The sequence below is a fragment of the Coregonus clupeaformis genome, chromosome 3 (assembly GCF_020615455.1).
Source record: "Coregonus clupeaformis isolate EN_2021a chromosome 3, ASM2061545v1, whole genome shotgun sequence".
Classification (NCBI taxonomy): Eukaryota; Metazoa; Chordata; class Actinopteri; order Salmoniformes; family Salmonidae; genus Coregonus; species Coregonus clupeaformis.
In genome coordinates, this window is record NC_059194.1 from 43509293 (window position 1) to 43528972 (window position 19680).

Genomic DNA, 19680 nt, shown 5'->3' on the forward strand with positions numbered 1-19680 from the left:
TATATATATACACCTGTTCTGAAAGGCCCCAGAGTCTGCAACACCACTAAGCAAGGGGCACCACCAAGCAAGTGGCTCCATGAAGATCAAGGAAAACGCTATGTCTGGCGCAAACCCAACACCTCTCATCACCCCGAGAACACCATCCCCACAGTGAAGCATGGTGGTGGCAGCGTCATGCTGTGGGGATGTTTTTCATCGGCAGGGACTGGGAAACTGGTCAGAATTGAAGGAATGATGGATGACGCTAAATACAGGGACATTCTTGAGGGAAACCTGTGTCATTCTTCCAGAGATTTGAGACTGGGACAGAGGTTCACCTTCCAGCAGGACAATGACCCTAAGCATACTGCTAAAGCAACACTCGAGTGGTTTAAGGGGAAACATTTAAATGTCTTGGAATGGCCTAGTCAAAGCCCAGACCTCAATCCAATTGAGAATCTGTGGTATGACTTAAAGATTGCTGTACACCAGCGGAACCCATCCAACTTGAAGGAGCTGGAGCAGTTTTGCCTTGAAGAATGGGCAAACATTCCAGTGGCTAGATGGGGGGTTATGCACGCTCAAGTTCTGTTTTTGTCTTATTTCTTGTTTGTTTCACAAGAAAAAATATTTTCCATCTTCAAAGTGGTAGGCATGTTGTGTAAATTAAATGATCCAACCCCCCCCCAAAATCAATTTTAATTCCAGGTTGTAAGGCAACAAAATAGGAAAAATGCCAAAGGGGGTGAATACTTTCTCATGATCTACATTATTATTCCATTTCATTACATTGATTCCTCTGTAAACGTCAACGAATATGCATATTTTCTGATGGCTTCCTTTCATTGATCCCTAATATTCTGAACCCATTCTCTCTATATATATTCTATTGAATCTGTGGACAAAATTCAAACTAAAAAAGGTACACCGCATTTAAAATGGCTTAAGATAAATGTACTGAAAACACTATTGAATGAAAACTCCACAAGAAAATCTGTTGGCCGGCAAGTGGGACGGTTTCAGTGGTTGAATTACATTTATTCAGCGCGCGCAAGAGAACCACGCCTGCAAAGCCCGTTACGCACCTTCATAAGGTTGAGGATTTGTTATACAGAAGCTGTTCATTTCAGGATGTACATAGCAGGTGTAAAAATTAATCAAAGTAACCAAAACACTATCCATACATTGTTTTTTGAAACTATTTACTTACAAAAAAAAGAACAAGCAGGTAATGTGGTGACTTGAGCAAGCAGAAGTACAGATAAAAATAAACAAATATAAAAAAGGTCACTTTTTATTATAAAACCCCAAATAATTTATTTGATGAGATCCCATCACCACTCACCCACACCTACTGAAGCTACACTACTGCATTAGATCGCCGTGACGTTGGGGTGAGATTATCATCGGTTAAAATAATCACTCTGCGTTTTAGAAACGACCACAGTCAGAATCCCCTTATAGCCCAATATTGTTACAGAGCATTATTTTAGTACTTATAGCCCCCTATAGATAAATATCACTTCAGTCAACAGTACACATGTTGGTCATGATAAGGATGTCAATGTGGCCCCAGACATAATAATATACAGTACATGAACACGCGGCAGACATGACACATACAGTACATGAACACGTGACAGACTCCTGTCACAGGCAGCGTGACATCACGCCTGCGACAAAAATATAAAGGTCTTGTCTACGTCGAACACGCAGCGATGGGTTAGAGCATCATAAAAACATTTCTGTACATCATTTATTTTCAGCGTCCTATCTGACATGATCTACCGCAGGACTATGGGCGGGTGATTAAAAAGACAGTTACATCATTTATTTTCTTCTGCTGCTTTCTGGTGTCTTCTTTCATGACAATGAGAAAAGGAGGAGACTAGAAGAAGCAACAGAGATTTACAACATCTACGGTGATCGTATTGGCCCCATGATTAAGCAAATGCAGGCGTTACACCAAAAATGTGGGTAACCCCAGGCAAAAATACTGTTTTCAATAACACATCTTCAAAACCATCCCGATTCGGGTTTCTTAGCATTATCTGATCTCTGCTAACTAAAGCAAACAATAGTGTTCCAAAGAGAAAGAAATCACTGCAGCTCAAACCGTGTCAGAGTTCAATCCGAACCAGCTACACACCAATCAATTCACCACTGGTACTGTACTATTACCAAACTGATCCAAAGTGCTAGTTCCCCAATCAATGTCAAACAACTTCTGGAGGTGGCATTATTTAATCAAAACATAATAAATGTCCAGTTGTGTTTGTCATCATGCTAGTTCCAAACTTGGTCTAAAAGTTACTTTAAGCAGTCATAAATAGAGGACCACAACGTCACCATACGCACATAAAGCCTGGGGTTCATTTCTACGTCACCTCTATCCTTAGTGATCTTAATATCTATACTGCGAGTGATACTGTAGCCGCCAGGTCTCAATCGATACCATGGAAGTTTGAATACATGTCAGAGGGAATATTTCAATTTAAAGTAAATTAACTAACAGGTGCAAGTGGGGCAAAGCAGCAAGAGTTCCTGGCAGCTAACAGAACCAAGAATTTAACTAGCTATTAGAATGGGAGTAGTATTTTTCGGATGTCCTGCTTTACAATGAAAGGCCTTTCTGTCATAGCAGGGTTCGCCCGCCCACTCTCTTTATCTCGCTCTATTGCGTAGCCGAGCCAGGGTGAGTGTTTGTCCGTGACTCTTTTATTCGGAGTCCTTTATCAGGCTGAAGCCTCTTCCCAAGGAGAGGAGCGAGAGAAAGGAAGACAGACAGTGACAGCTGAAAGACCTGAGAATGTCCAGCACATTTGAAAGAAGCACCGTGATCAATAGAATGACGGAGCGCGAGAGAAAGAGGAATCAGAAGTGATGGAGGGATGGGGAGAGACAGTTTGGTGTAGTGGGCGGGCTCATTGCCGAACCTCAACGTAATTGGCTGGGAAGAGGCCGTAGGCACCCCGGCACACGCCCCTCCACCAGCCCTCGTCAATCATCTCAATGTTAGTGATGATGTCATCAGGGTCGAAGGAGATCTCGTCATCACCAGCTGGAAGGCAGACATTCCATATCAGTTGACTTTGCATTCCACTGCCCTCATATTATAAAGAATGTCAAAAGGGTTTGTTTATATCATGAATGTGTCTGAGTATTGTATTATATATTGTATCTATTGTAGTACTGTATTTTTGGGGTAATTATGAGGAGATATTGATCTTAAAAATGAGGGTTTTGATAGATGTGATGATCAAAGTATAGACTATAGAGGGCTTGCCCCCACTCACCTGCTTGGTAGTCATACAGGGCCACTGCGGTTACCCCCAAGTCCTCCCCGTACTCATATGTCTTGGCGTCTGCAGGGAAAAGGTCACAGTTCATTCACAGAGGACACAGGAAGACAAAACACAATGGGAGATTGTCAATTGGGCAACATTCGGTCCTCTCCTTGACTCCTCCGTCCTCCTCGCCCTCTTGGCCCGGAAACCGATAAGTGGTCCACATATGTGGGAGTGTCAATTCATTAATAGGTGAACGGAGGAGTTTGTGCCTCTCCTCGATAGCCTTTTCCGGCCGAGGACACTTCAGTGTATCCTATCGGGAAAAGTGTTGCAATCCGCCACACCCCCTTTGAATCAGCTGTTGTTTTCACGTAGGATGAACACATGCACACCATTAAAAACAATACTCTAGTAATCTTTTGATCAATAACATGTCTGGCACTAGCTCTCCTGTTTTTAGTACTTTACACATATTTTGGGATTCCTCCTCTGTAAACGTCATTTGCCTGAAACGCGCTACTGGAGAAGGAGAGTCATTTCATGCATTTGTTTCCACGTTTCCTCTATTCCCCTCCGCACTTCCTTCTGAAAAAGGTCAAAGGTAATCGAGGAGAGGATGCAAGGAATTGAGCAGACCCAATCAAGATTCTCCCAATGGCTCAATCTCAATTGCTTAAAAATATGTTCTTTTCTCATCCTCTCCCCTTAAATTTGCATTGATTGGAAAATACTTGACAGGTGAAAACAAGAAGGTAGAAGCTCTCATTAGGCTGGCTTTCACCTGGTCAGTTCTTTCAGATCAGTGCAATGAAGGAGAGGAGGGGACAGTGACTCAGAAAATGGCATGTCCTGCTCCTCCCCATCTCACCTCGTTCACTCTCATTCTCTCACCTCCTGTCTCATCAGGATTCTGGTATAGCGCTTCCTCCTGGGCGGGAGGCTCCTCATACATCTGCTCGGCAGAGGGCCGGGAGAAAGGCTCCGCCTCGTACAGCTCCTCCCCATTCTCCGCTGCTGCAGGATCCTCGTACACACCAGAGTCCTGACTCAGCCAGCAGAGGGAGAAACACCGTCAGATAATAGCTCCCTGGGTCAATTCAAATTCCTCCTTAACTGAATGTTTTTCAATTTTGGGGACTTTACCTTCTTTTTCTTCCTCTATGAAAACATCACAGAAAGCATGGTAAGAAGGAAGGAAAGTCACAAAGGAAAAGCGAGAAGAAGACTGCGGCATTGGAATAAAATCAGACCATCCTTGTTCACGCCAATGTCACTAAACTGCATGAAGGATTGATTCATCCATTTTTGAAGGATGTACTCATCCATATTTTACTCAGCAAACTAACTACCGGCAAAAAAAAGTGATGAGCATGTAGGCGTGTTAAGCAAACAGGGGGGAGTGCAGTGATTGGTGGAACCTGTTGTCATTCACCTGGTAAACTGGGTCGGCGGCTGCAGCTACAGGCGAAGGTGCGGCTTGCTGGGCAGGGCGAATGGTAGGGCTGGGCTCAGGAGCCGGGGAGGCAGGCTTGGCCTTGGCCGTCTCCTCTATCTTGCGCCGCGCCTCCTCTTGCTCCTGCTTCTCCTTGGCCTGGCGGCGGGTTCTCTCCTCCTCCGCCCGCTTCTTGTCCTCCTCCTCCTTCTGCTTGGCGATGTTCTCGAAGCGGGCCTTGATGCTGCCCGTGCTGCTGCCAGCTAGGGAGGGCGGATCATAATCAAAACCAGTGGTTCAAATTCATATTTTGCAATGATCTTGACAAACATATCGCACATTAACACACACACGCTGGTTTTGTGGTTACTTACCAGTTTCCACAGGCTTGGTCCTCTGGTAGGCAGGGCTTGGTTTCTCCACATCCTCAAAGTTACCTGCACTCTGCCATTCAAATGAGAGGGAGGAGTGTAACTACACACAATAGATCAGAAATCCCCAGTCTTCAGATATTAGGTATAGAGACAATGTACCTTATCCATTCTGTCCTTCTGGACGCCAAACTTCCCTCCGAACCCATGGGAGTAGTCTGTAAACAGCAGAGAATAAATAGTTAGTATGCCTTTAATTCACAAATTCAAGTGATAGTTCCCTAAAGAATCACTATCGCTTAAATTTAAGAAAGGGTTAAAGTACAAAACGAATGAAGCTCATGGCATGCAGACCTGTGAAAGAGCATCAAATAAAATAAAAATGCTGACAATGGAGGAAGGGTAGGGCTGGGTGATCATTGTGTATTTGTCGGTATCGCGATACAGATGTGCACTGATAAGTATTTTGCAGTTGTAGCGTGAATATCGTGGAATACAAGTTGGCTACAATCTGTAGCCATTGTAGCCAACTTGGATTTATGTATGGTTGCGTTACCATACAATAGGAATGTATTTAAATGTATTTATAATACCAATTATATCCTAGGATCCTATAAGTTCGTTCTATCTTTCTAATATACACACAAAAGTATGTGGACATCCCTTCAAATTAGTTGATTCGGCTATTTCAGCCACACTCATTGCTGACAGGTGTATATAATCGAGCACACAACCATGAAATCTTCATAGACAAACATTAGCCATAGAATGGCCTTACTGAAGAGCTCAGTGACTTTCAACATGGCACCGTCATAGGATGCCACCTTTCCAACAAGTCAAATTTCTGCCCTGCTAGAGCTGCCCCGATCAACTGTAAGTGCTGTTATTAAGTGGAAACATCTAGGAGCAACAACGGTTCAGCCGTAAAATGGTAGGCCAAACAAGCTCACAGAACGGGAGCGCCGAGTGCTGAAGCACGTAGCACATAAAAATTGTCTGTCCTCGGTTGCAACCCTCACTACCGAGTTCCAAACTGCCTCTGGAAGCAACGTCAGCACAATAACTGTTCGTCGGGAGATTCGTGAAATGGGTTTCCATGGCCGAGCAGCCGCACACAAGCCTAATATCACCATGCGCAATGCCAAGCGTCGGCTGGAGTGGTGTAAAGCTCGCCGTCATTGGACTCTGGAGCAGTGGAAATGCGTTCTTTGGAGTGATGAATCACTGGCAGTCCGACAGATGAATCTGGGTTTGAAGGATTCCAGGAGAACGCTACCTGCCCCAATGCATAGTGCCAACTGTAAAGTTCAGGCTAGGCCCCTTAGTTCCAGAGAAGGAAAATCTTAACGCTACAGCATACAAAGACATTCTTGACAATTCTGTGCTTCCAGCTTTGTGGCAACAATTTGGGGAAGGCCCTTAGCCATTTCAGCATGACAATGCCCCCGTGCACAAAGCGAGGTCCATACAGAAATGGTTTGTTGAGATCGGTGTGGAAGAACTTGACTGGCCTGCACAGAGCCCTGACCTCAACCCCATTGAACAGCTCTCATTAGGCTTGTGGAATTTATATCCTTCTTAATGCGTTTGAGCCAATTAGTTGTGTTGTGACAAGGTAGGGGGGGTATAGATAGGGGGGTATACATAAGATAGCCCTATTTGGTAAAGACCAAGTCCATATTATGGCAAGAACAGCTCAAATAAGCAAAGAGAAACAGTTCATCAATACTTTAAGACACGAAGGTCAGTCAATACCAAAAGTTTCTTCAAGTGCAGTCGCAAAATTGATCAGGCACTATGATGAACCTGGCTCTCATGAGGACTGCCACAGGAATGGAAGACCCAGAGTTACCTCTGCTGCAGAGGATATGTTCATTAGAGTTACCAGCCTCAGAAATTGCACCCCAAATAAATGCTTCACAGAGTTCAAGTAACAGACACATCTCAATATCAACTGTTCAGAGGGGACTGTGTGAATCAGGCCTTCATGGTCGAATTGCTGCAAAGAAACCACTACTAAATGACACCAATAATAAGAAGAGACCTGCTTGGGCCAAGAAACACGAGCAATGGACATTAGATAGGTGGAAATGTGTCCAAATTTGCACCGGTGTAGAAAATAGTAAAAATAAAGAAAAACCCTGGAATGAGTAGGTGTGTCCAAACTTTTGACTGGTAATGAATGAATGAAAGAATGAATGTATATTATTGCTATTGGTGATGAATTTCTATTTTTGTCGATATCGTCCGGCCCTGGGGGTAGGTTTGTACAGCAGGGGTGATGTTTTGAAGGGGGACGGGTAAAGGGCAAAGGCGCTTTAGACATTCCAAAACAGTTGTGGGGCAAAAGGGAGGAGAATAAACTTTGGAAAGAAAAGGAGGGACGGTGGGTGCTGTGCCTTGCTGAGACTCGTGCTTGGCCAGCCTCTCCTTGTGCTCATAACCCAGGGCACACTGGTCTTGCTTCTCCAGCTCTACCCCATACTGCCCTCCGAACCCACGCTTATAGTCTGAAACAATACAATACACACAAACATATACAAATATAGACACACACATACAAACACAGAGTATATACAGTTGAAGTCGGAAGTTTACATACACTTAGGTTGGAGTCATTAAAACTCGTTTTTCAACCACTCAACCACTCCACAAATGTATTGTTAACAAACTATAGTTTTGGCAAGTCGGTTGGGACATCTACTTTGTGCATGACACAACAGACAGATTATTTCATTATTGCACGGCGCTTGTAACGCCAGGGTAGTGGTTTCGATCCCCGGGACCACCCATACATAAAAATGTATGCACACATGACTGTAAGTCGCTTTGGATAAAAGCGTCTGCTAAATGGCATATTATTATATTATTACTTATAATTCACTGTATCACAAATTCAGTGGGTCAGAAGTTTACATACACTAAGTTGACTGTGCCTTTAAACAGCTTGGAAAACTCCAGAAAATGGTCATGGCTTTAGAAGCTTCTGATAGGCTAATTTACATCATTTGAGTCAATTGGAGGTGTACCTGTGGATGTATTTCAAGGTCTACCTTCAAACTCAGTGCCTCTTTGCTTGACATCATGGGAAAATCAAAAGAAATCAGCCAAGACCTCAGAAAAAAAATTGTAGACCTCCACAAGTCTGGTTCATCATTGGGAGCAATTTCCAAACGCCTGAAGGTACCACGTTCATCTGTACAAACAATAGCGTGTAAGTATAAACACCATGGGACCACACAGCCGTCATAACGCTCAGGAAGGAGACGCGTTCTGTCTCCTAGAGATGAATGTACTTTGGTGCGAAAAGTGCAAATCAATCCCAGAACAACAGCAAATGACCTTGTAAAGATGCTGGAGGAAACAGGTACAAAAGTATCTATATCCACAGTAAAATGAGTCCTATATCGACATAACCTGAAAGACCGCTCAGCAAGGAAGAAGCTACTGCTCCAAAACCGCCATAAAAAAGCCAGACTACAGTTTGCAACTGCACATGGGGACAAAGATCTTACTTTTTACTAATTGAGTGTATGTAAACTTCTGACCCACTGGAAATGTGATGAAAGAAATAAAAGCTGAAATAAATAATTCTCTACTATTATTCTGACTTTCACATTCTTAAAATAAAGTGGTGATCCTAACTGACCTAAGACAAGGAATTTTTACTAGGATTAAATGTCAGGAATTGTGAAAAACTGAGTTTAAATGTATTTGGCTAAGGTGTATGTAAACTTCAGACTTCAACTGTATAGGCACAAACAGACTTTTACATACAGATTTAAACAAGTACACGGGTCCTGCCGCACTCAGACCAAACACACACACACACAGAGACGTACGCACACACACACATAGCGATCGTGCCTTACTTACTACATACAGTATATAAAAGCATTCACACACAGAATAGAAACATACAGAATTACAGTACATAAAACACACATCAAATGAAAAACTTTGTCAACAACTTAAACCAAAAGAACCAAGGTGCTATGCACGTCCAGTAAGTCCAGCCTGAGCGCTAGACTGATCAGTCCTCTGTCTAGCGCTGTCTGGTCTCACTTCTTCTATTATGAGCCTGTGGCAGATGCCACGGCACCAGACAAAGGAAATACTTTAACCTCAATGACTCAATAGTAAAACCACAAAATAACCACATCAGTAAAAAAAGTATGTTGGGTGGGTGGGTTAGGATGTGAACACATTTCCTGTGAGCGTTTTCCTGCTACTAAGGTTAGGTGTTAGGTGGAATAAAACGCATGTAAACACAGGTCAAACACGGGTACCTTTCTGCGACTCGTGGAGCTGCAGTTTCTCCTGGTGGTCCCATCCCAAGGCCGACTTGTCCTGTCTGTCCGTCTGCACGCCAAACTTGCCACCAAAGCCCTTCACGTAATCTGTGAAGGACACGGAGAATATCAGCATGGATACTAAAGTGCAAAGTAGGAAGTGTCTCCCGAGTGGCGCAGCGTTCTAAGGCACTGCATCATAGTGCTTGAGGCGTCACTACAGACCCGGGTTCGATCCCGGGCTGGGTCACAACCAGCCGTGACCGGGAGTCCCATAGGGCGGTGCACAACTGGCCCAGCGTCGTCCGGGTTAGGGGAGGGTTTGGCCGGAGGGGCTTTACTTGGCTCATTGCGCTCTAGCAACTCCTTGTGGCGGGCCGGGCGGCTGCAGGCTGTCGTCAGTTGAACAATGTTTCCTCTGACACATTGGTGCAGCTGGCTTCCTCCCGCTTAACCTGGGTGTTAAGGAGCGCGGTTTGGCAGGTCATGTTTCGGAGGACACATGACTCGACCTTCACCTCTCCCGAGCCCGTTGGGGAGTTGTAGCGATGAGACAAGATCGTAATTGGATCACAATTGGACATCATGAAATTGGAAGTAAAATACAAATAAAAGTACAATGTAGGTAGGCCGAAGTTGGATAATTCAGTCTGGATAATTCCAATGGCTGATTGGCATACAGTACAATACCGGATAACATGTGATAACATTCTGCACTACAAAATGGCTACTGTGTAGGGATTCTGGGACCTGTGTCTGAGCCACTATCTCAACCATCATGTGACCAACACCTGGGCTGTAAACACCGCCTTGGTGCAGTATGGGTAACAATGGAAGATTACCTTTCCCTCCCTCTGATACCTGCTGATACACTCAGCCTGGGATTGCGTAATCAGTGAGGGAAAGCTAATGATAAGGCAACATGTTTCCAGGCCTTCGGGAGAGCTTGAAAACAAGATCCTACAAGCAGAACTATTTAGCTAGTAGGATATTTGGGGCACTGTAGAGAAAAGCCTGGAAGAGAGAAACAAGTCTGATCAGAGCTGAAGGGGGTATAGTACATGTTTGTCAGATATCTACAGCCCCACACAGTCTCTCCTCATCCCACTTGCACAATAGATAGAAAAACAAGTTAATGTGTGTGTGTGTGCATAAGGCTTGGGCGGTACACCACTGGATGGTTTGTCAATACCATTTAATCTATTTTTGTGTTTTCATAAATTAATTTTGTAGCTACTTTTTAAGTAAATATCTGCAGTTAACTTGTGCAATATGTTAGGAGATAAAGATTGCGTTCTTCATTTTACCTGTCACATCATTTTTCATTATGAAACTTACCAGTAGTCCACAGTCACGTGGTGTTTGTTTACAAGCACAGAACAACGAGACCGGAGCCTTGTGTATCACTCACTGTTGTGCAGCATGCTCCAGGTGATCTAATTACAGTATGGAATTCATAACTAAATGTTTGCCAGCTAGATATCTTATAACTATTAAGTTAACTGTCTAAAATGTGATAAATGCTCTGCAGTTGTAAATTTAATGTGCTAAATTAGTAGCTAGTTCGCTATCTGCCTAACTGACTACCTTCCTCCAAAATCAAGGAGAATAACAGCAGAGAATCACCTCCTGGATCAAGAGCCTTGCTGTCTAATATTTGTTTTGTGCATGCAGCAAACTGTGAGCAGCATTTTTTTGTTACTTGTTTTGTTTAGGTCAGAGACTGTATACAATGTTCGCAATGCGCTTGTTAGCATTTAGTTAGCATTGTCTATGGGATTTAAATGTACTTATTAGCATTTCTAACCTTTCGGATTACAGAGTATCAGTGGGATTTGAAAACAGCGCCCCTTGTGTTCAGTGCCGGTAATACTGAATATCCCGGTATTGCACAAGGTCGGTATGAAGGTATGACAATCTGGATACCGCCCAAGCCTTGTGTGTGTGTGTGTGTGTGTGTGTGTGTGAGAGACAAAGGGACATACACCTTTCTGAGACTCGTGCTTCTCTGTTTTGCCCTGGTACTCAAAGCCCAAGGCGCTCTTGTCCACCTTGTCCGTCTCCACTCCAAACTTCCCGCCAAAACCTTTGGTGTAATCTGGTGATACCCGGGAAAGTGGTTGGGAAAATAGCAGATATAGTTATTCATAGGAAAAAAATTGTTGGGCTTGCCCCCCAAGGCAGAGAATTCAGAGTTCAGTCAAAGTCCCATCTGAATACCCATTCTATACCCTATATACACAGGCAAGTGTTATTCACTGTCATACAGTCCAAAAACCATGTTTAGTAAACACTGTACAGCAGCTGATCAAGCTAAAGCACAACAAAGCCATGATTTTGGCAGCCTAATATTTAGCAAGAACACTGTAAACCGGTGGGCTTCAACCGTGGTTGTGGAGAGCTACAGGACGTGCAGGTATTTGTTCCAGCCCAGCAATAAAAAACAACATATCATCAAAACCTTAATAAGCCGAATTAGGTGTGTCAGATCTAGGCCGGAACTAAAGCCTGCACATCCTGTAGGGTTGTTCCACGAAATGTCTGCCTTTTGCATCCCTTCAATATTTTAAGTAGAAATTGGGCACAAATATTGATTTTTAAAAGCTTGTTATATAAAAATGTGCCTTATATTTAGAAGTGCCTTTTAAAATAGACCACATGGAAAATTCAATTAATAAAATTTTTTATTTGAATAATGGCTTCAATTAATCTTTTTTTTTTTATGAATAAAGGCTTGCTAAAGTGCCAAATTCAGCATTTTGATATGTCCCTCTGTCAACCCTGTGTCACTTCTAGGAAGATTTCAACTCACGTAATTACTTTTTTTACCCAAGTTCCACCATCACTGTAAAGCCCTAGTTATATTGTTGCTTTGACAAAGTCATTTCTGAAGATTATTTATTTCATGTGGTTAATGTACGTCTGTCTCTCATTTTAAGGTTAACGGCATTACGTGAATATGGTGAAACTATTTCTTTATATATATATATATATATACATACACACACACATATTAATGTTTTATTTTTTATAGAAACACTAAACATCCAATAGTCATGTCAACCCTGTTACACATCCAGGCCAGAATAGTTTTTTGTGAAGCTTGCATTCAATTGCCCCTCCCCGTTGCACATAACAAGCTTCCATTCCCACTGTCACAAAGGGATTCATGGCTGATTTACGATGAAATCGTCAACCCTGTTACGGTCAACACTGTTACTTTATTTGACACTTAATAGGCACTTTCTATAGTCATTTTTTTATGTAACCTCTTGAGATGGGAAAACCTGTTTGTTATTAAGTTTAACATGTGTTCTTTATGACAGAATGCTAAAATGAGGAGAAATAAAAAAGGCACTGAATTGGTGGATCGACCCAGTAGCTCTCCAGGACCAGGGTTGCTGACCACTGCTGTAAAATAATGTAATCAAGGAGTAAAAAAAAAGCTCAGTCATCAATGTGGCTGGCTTTGACCTGCGCACGCACACACACACAGAGCGTGGGCGGGTGTTTGTGTGGGTAGGGGGGTGCAGCAAGTCAATGATACATACTCTGTAGCAGGTTTTGCCTTCATAAATACTGTGTGTGTGAATATGTGTGCGAGACACCAGGACAGACTGTGTTTCCCTACTTTGCCCTCAGTGTGTGTGTGTACTCATGATATGCTATACAAACCTTTCTCGGACGTAACTTTCGCTATATTTTTTCCTCACGAATGCATGTGTGGGTGTGCCCATGTACAAATGATGTGTGTTTTACTCGCTACACAAACCTTTCTGGGAGTCGTGTTTTTCAGTTTTGCCCTGGTATTCAAAGCCCATTGCAGTCTTGTCCACGCGGTCTGCCTGCACCCCGTATTTCCCCCCAAACCCTGTGGAGTAGTCTGCACATCAAAGCAGGGGGAGGGGTCAAAGGTCAAGAATGAAGCAGGGAGTGGTGGCTGCAGTGATGAATACTCAATCCAAAATCAACCCCTAGCCCATATCATCTAGGCACTTAATGTACAGTAGGTCTGGTGTAAAATTCAGATTCAGTGTTTAATAGGATAGGTGTGAGCAATATGGGTACATTTCCACCTAGCCTATCAGAGGGCAAGGTGGAGCTGTTGTCATCTTGCTTACACCTATGTAGTCATTTTAGATCAAGTGCCTTACGCAGTAGGAGCTAGGGGTTCATTTGGGATTGGGCACATAGCGCTAGCAACTAGAGGGGGGTAAGGAACAATGGTGGTCACAGCACGGAATCACGGGGGTGCAGCTGGAGTGGGGAGCACTGAGAGCTAAGAGCCAGGAGCCTACTCGCTCACACAGCATCGGATGCCACTCACACCCATCCTTATACCATAAAGGTCTGGCTGGGCCAGATACTATTACATCCAGATGGTCTACAGAGCAGAAACTTCGAAACTATGTGAAGTGTCGAAACAACTAGGGTGTATTCAGAATGCTCACGTCAGTTTGGCCTTTTACCCCCTGATGGATACAGTTAGGATTTGTGGGGACTAAGGATGGTGAGCTGATCTTAGATCAGAGCAAATTGTGCAACTTCTACCCAGAGTTACAAAACATTGAACTGTTCAACTTGTGTTGTTTGCCCGTTTTAACAGACCGTGTAAAATCACCTTTCTGCGACGCGTGTTTCTCAGTCTTCCCGGCATAGTCAAACCCGACGGCGGACTGAAAAGGGAGAGGAGATCTCCATGTTGATGTTAGCAAAGTCACCAGCCAAAGGAGAACGCAGCATTTCTCAGCACCATCATCCAGTATCTTTTCTTGCTATTCAAATATTCTCATCAAAATGACACACCTTGAGAGATGGGCACTTACTCAAATTCTATTATTTTCATTCATCCTATAAATTGGGTATTCCTATTGGGTCCCTCAAACTATATCTTACAAGGGAGATATGTCCCAAAATGCCACATCATACAGATGTCAAGTTAGCATTCAGACCTAAAATCACTGTGTAGTCATGAGTAGACTCAGGAGTTTTTTCCTGACCATGTGACCTGACCGTGAGAGCCCAATGTGACCGTGATGAGCATACCTTGTCGACGCGGTCGTCCTGCACTCCAAACTTCCCCCCGAAGCCTTTGGATGTGTCCGTCTGAGAGCAGTGCTTGGACAGCTTACTCTGGTACTCATGGCCCACCGCAGACTTGGAGAGGGAGAGAGAGAGGGAGTCAAAGAGACCGAGGGACACCGAGAGAAAGAGGGAGAGAGGGAAAGAGAGAGAGAAAGAGGGAGAGAGAGGGGAATAAATGCAAACAGTGTGAGGCTGACTGCAGGGTATGCAGTGGTTTTGATCAGGTGTTGACAGCTGACTCACACACAGACACAGTGGGGTAAACAGTGCTGGGTCAAAACATTCACAACACACTGACCAGTGTGCTGGCAGAGTGAGGGGGGTCAAATGGCCCACTGCCTGCTCACCGTCACACCCTCTTCACACATATGCATACATATACACGCACACACGGTAAAACAGTGCACACAAACAGAGAGAGAGAGAGAGATAGTTAAGAGAGGGCTAGAGCATTGTGGATAACAACACAAGACTCAAACAGCAATGATTAGCTCAGCTGCTTTTGCCACAAATCCCTGTCAACGCACGGCAACATTCCTGTGTGTGTGTAAAAGTAAACATATCAGTAGAAGACTGAAATGCAATTGCCAATGTTATGCCAATCAGATCAGGTTAAACTAATTCCATTCCAAAAGAATGTTCCCGCCCTCCCTCTGGAGACTGTTGTAATATCGATCAGCTGTTGGGTCCTGGGCTTTGAATCATTGGATAAGCAGCTTTTCTACAGATAATAAAAATATAATCAAATTGCTGTGGCCTGAGGGGCATTTCCCATTCTAGTAATTCTATTACTATGGTCAACACTCACCTTGTCCATGCGGTCCTGCTGCACTCCAAACTTGCCCCCATAGCCGTCCGAGGCCTTGGGCATGGTGGCCTGCTCCTTCTGCCTCAGGTCACTGTGCTCCGACGACACGTTCTCACGCAGCTGGTGGATACTGGAGAGGGGGGTAGGAGGGAAAAGAGGGGGAGGAGGGAGAGAAATAATGGGGTAAGAATGACTGTGGGCTTCACTGACCATCCTCAAAAACCTTATGAAAGGTCAACAAACAAAAAAAGTTAACTGAATAATGAAATGACCAAAGACGTATGATCAGACAGGTAGACAATGTGAAGATCATGATTACAATGACGTTGAGATGATCATGTTTGAAATGGTACTGACGCTGATGATGAAAACTGTTGTTGATAAGGATGATGAAGGCAGCAGTGGTACTCACTTAATGTGTTCCTGGTGACCGGAGCCTTCCACCGTCTTGGCCCCCCACCGCTGCTCCTTCTCTGAAATGTCATTCTGTTAGCACGGAAACAAGGAGCAAGGGGTCAGTGGGGAAGGAGAGGAAAGAGGAAGATATAATAGGGAAAAGGGGGGGGGCAGAGGAACATGGAGAGGAAGAGGAGGAATAGTAAAAGAAAGAGTGGGCACGGGAGGAGAGGATATGGTGAGGTGTTAATAAGATGAGAGGAAATAGCAGAAACAGGTGAAAAACATCCATTGCTCTGGACTGAAACCAAAGTGGGACTTCATTACCGTGGTTGACTTACCTCAAAGTCTGGGTCTGTCTCCCAGTCGTCACCTCCATCATCCACCGCCACGGTAACGGACTGACCTGCTGCTGCCTTCCACATCTGGGGAGAATACGCTTGTTATACTGGCTTGCATGCTCAAACATACACACAATTAGCTACTTATGTCAGATAATGTGACTGCCGGAAATGATCGCTCCAAATTTCCTGTGAGCTATTAGTTTCTAACATTGCGTTGGTATATCAATATTCAAACATGCATCTTCCTATGAATTTGATAGGACCTGAAACCCATCTGAATGTCATAAAACATGAGCAGACAATTGAATAACCTAATAATCATCAACCAGTAAGAAGTCTTTAAAAAGCTGGGATGGGGTTATTGTGGTGTATTTGGATTTTTTGAGGCTGCCTTTGGCCATCATCCAGCACCCAAGTCTCAGCAAGAAGGGCAACTTTTAACTAAGGCCTAACTCAGCACAAGAGTGGATTCTGTGTTCAATGAGCGGCTAGTACACAACGTGGCTCCATTCATTCCGAGGGGAAACGGAGGGAGGATGCACCCCGTTACAACATGGGACTCTTTCTGTAACAACAACAAAAGGATGTCTTCCGTCTGGCGCTGTTGTGACATACATACATACCACACCCCATATATAACAAAGCCCCTTAAAAAACGTATCAAATAAGAAAGAGGTGCGACCATTGACGGGTTGGTTGTTTAGCTACAAAACCGACGTGTGCGCAACTATGGGGCAAAACAGACGGGGTTGGCTTAGAATGTTGACAACATATAAACGATATTTCATCTCCAATGTTTATTGAAAACATTTGCACAATAAACACTTCTTTCTCAAATACATAGTTACAATTGTTGGTTAGCTAGCTAGCGAATTTTAGCCATAGCATTGACATCAAACCCGTGGAAATAAGACATGGTATCAAGTCCAGAACAAGACGAAACTAGCTTAAACGAGCCACTTACGATTCCCCACATCGCAGTTTCTTGTTAGCCATCTGGCCATCCAGCATCACAACTACACACGGACGTCTACCCCATAGAAACGTGCTCATTGACTTTGTCAGCTAAACGATCCATTTAAGCTATTCCAAGTTAACCACAAAAGTCCCTCTTGTATTGCACATTGATGATGAGTAGTCATAGTATTGAAGGCTGCCAGCCACACCAGATTTAGTGTTTAGTTAGAAAAGCTACGTCCATGATACAAATGCAAGACAATTGGCTTAATTAGCTAGCTAGAAATGTTTTTCCAAGCAGCTGTGTTTTCATAATGTAGCTAACTGGACTGTTGGACTGGACCACTGCACAGGGACAATGCAGCAACAACAGCCATTCAAATGTGCTGCCTTGTCAAGTGCACATGTGAGAGATTACAAACAAATAACACTGGCATAACTAGCTTGTAAAGAAGCTACAGTTTTTGCATTTTCTTGATTGTTGATCTTTATCAAACCTTGCGACATATTTTAATTTGCAGTGGTTTAACAGTGGAATCAGAAAAGGGAACGATATATTTCTATTAGAAAATTACAGAAATGAATTTCAAGCCTAGCTAGATTTATACCTACTAAACATGAAGAGGTTCATAGTAATTGTATTTCCTGTTCCAGTTAGCTAGCTCTGCCTTGTCTCGAAAATGATTTAGCCACTGGCACTAGTCGAGCTCGGACTGCCAATTCAGCCTGCATTCCATCCTGCAAAGCGATCGAGCGCGTAGTAGTTAGAGATACTTTCATGTTTATCGAAATTACTTACTTTTTATGAAAATTCCCTGTTGTCAAAAATATATTTGAGATGTGAAAATAATGCAGCTCTTGACAGTCCTCGGGGTGTGATGGAACATTCCTTTTAGGCCCGAACTCTTCCGGCTCTCCCAATATCCCACTTCCTGCTTGGGGAGTGACGCAGTCTCATAGAGCTAGACAGAGGACTCATCTTTTGCTGCGTTTGCCGCGTTCAGAACAACTGGGAGCTCGGGAAAAAACGAGCTCCGACTGGGAAAAAATTATTTTTATGGCAGACTAGAACCTATTGGTGTATTGCCTCCACCTACTGAGCTGCAAAAAACACTCAAACTGAACAGATTTATCTCCATCTCTTAATTCAAAGACTCAATCATAGACAGAAGATTAAAAGCCATGTTCCTGGTGCTTATGCTAGATTGACGGGAGTCATCACTGGGGTCCCTATATCTATGTCCATGGATGATATTAAAGAAAATGTGAAGGGAGGAAGCGTGATTGAGGCCAAAAGGTTGATCAGTAGGAAAGAGGGTCAAAGAAGTGAAAGCCTATCAGTGCTGCTGAGATTTGAGAAAGTTTTGCCTGGAAAAGTGCAGATAGGATTCCTTAGTTTCAATGTCAGAGAATTTGTCCCATCCCCATTGCAGTGTTTTAAATACCAAAGAAAGGAAGGAAAAGATGTGCCAAGTGTGGAGGGGAACATGATTATGGTGAATGTGGGAGCAATTTGAAGGTGTTGAAGTGTTGAAAATGTGGTGGGGAACATAGTGCAGCATTTGGTGGATGCCAGGTGCAGAGAGAGGGTGAAGAGGCTCAGAGATATAGAATTAGTCATGATGTATCGTATACAGAGGCTGTAAGACAGATTGGTGGAACTACATTGTGTAATGATGGAGCTTCCATGGCTGTTCCTTTACTAAGTGGACCTACTGTCGGGGCTGGTGTTTCTGCTGGTCCTGGCATGGTTTCGAGGCCTGTTCAGAAATATTGTGCTCATGAATGTGCGGTGTCAAAGGACACTTTAATAATGAACAAAGTTGACTTCATAGCTTTTATTGGTAAGGTTATCAATACGACTCGGGTTGTGGAAAGCAGAAATGCCAGGTTGAAGGTTATTGTGGAGACGGCAAAAGAGGGTAACTGATATTACTGTTGAAATGGTTGTTGACATGCTGAACAATCCTAAGGGTGGAGTGTTTCAGCATAATATAGATAAAGTTTAATGGGGTAGGGGGGTTGGGGAGGGGTTTTGGGGGGGAAGGGGAGGGTGTGGTAGAAGTTAGTAGGGATTTATTTGGTTTTTATTTTATTTTCATGGTAGTACAGAATTGGACAGATCATGATTGATTGTACATTCCAGCACAGTAGGTGGCGGCATGCACTTAAACGATTGTTTGCAGACCTCCATGATATCATAGAAGAAGAAGAAGAAGAAGAAGAAGAAGAAGAAGAAGAAGAAGAAGCAGAAGAAGAAGAAGAAGAAGCAGAAGAAGAAGAAGAAGAAGAAGCAGAAGAAGAAGAAGAAGAAGAAGAAGAAGAAGAAGAAGAAGAAGAAGAAGATGGCGGAAGGGGGAGTGCTGGTTGATGGCATGCCGTTGAGTAAAGTTGGTGAGAATGAATGGAAGACGGTTACAACGGAAAATTGAGCAAAAATAGTGAAAGTTGTAAACAAACATCAGTTTCTTGTAGGAGTGTGATTCATCAACAATGATGTATTTCTGGGAGATCCATTTGAGGTCACGAAGATGGTTAAGGAGGCATTAGGAAAGGTAGAGCCAGTCAGAGTGACCAGGAGTGGTTTTGTTTTGATTTCCTACTTCTCAAAAGAGGAGAAGGAGAAGGCATTGTGGCTATATAAACTATCAGGAGAGTTTTGCTTTTCGGAGCAAAGCACTGATAAAAGGTGTTATATCTAGAGTCTCGTTGGACATTGTGAC

The 19680-nt window shown here is 43.5% G+C and overlaps 1 protein-coding gene across 5 annotated transcripts; it reads right to left on the reverse strand.

The window, feature by feature from the left end:
- Positions 1-999: 999 nt before the first annotated feature.
- On the reverse strand, positions 1000-17893 carry LOC121579074 (src substrate protein p85). Of its 5 annotated transcripts, XM_041893348.2 has the most exons (17): positions 17757-17893; positions 15998-16081; positions 15673-15746; positions 15261-15390; positions 14414-14524; positions 13989-14043; positions 13140-13250; positions 11355-11465; positions 9365-9475; positions 7475-7585; positions 5238-5293; positions 5079-5148; positions 4705-4967; positions 4416-4430; positions 4164-4314; positions 3279-3347; positions 1000-3043 (listed from the first exon to the last, which is right to left on the reverse strand). In XM_041893348.2, exons 2-17 carry the CDS (start codon positions 16079-16081, stop codon positions 2907-2909), a joined length of 1659 nt encoding a protein of 552 aa, XP_041749282.1. In that variant the 5' UTR covers positions 17757-17893; the 3' UTR covers positions 1000-2906. The 5 variants fall into 5 exon arrangements, with proteins under 5 accessions (XP_041749282.1, XP_041749277.1, XP_041749280.1 ...); XM_041893343.2 differs by lacking the exon at positions 7475-7585; XM_041893347.1 differs by lacking the exon at positions 7475-7585 and having other exon boundaries at positions 2953-3043; positions 4141-4314.
- Positions 17894-19680: the final 1787 nt, after the last annotated feature.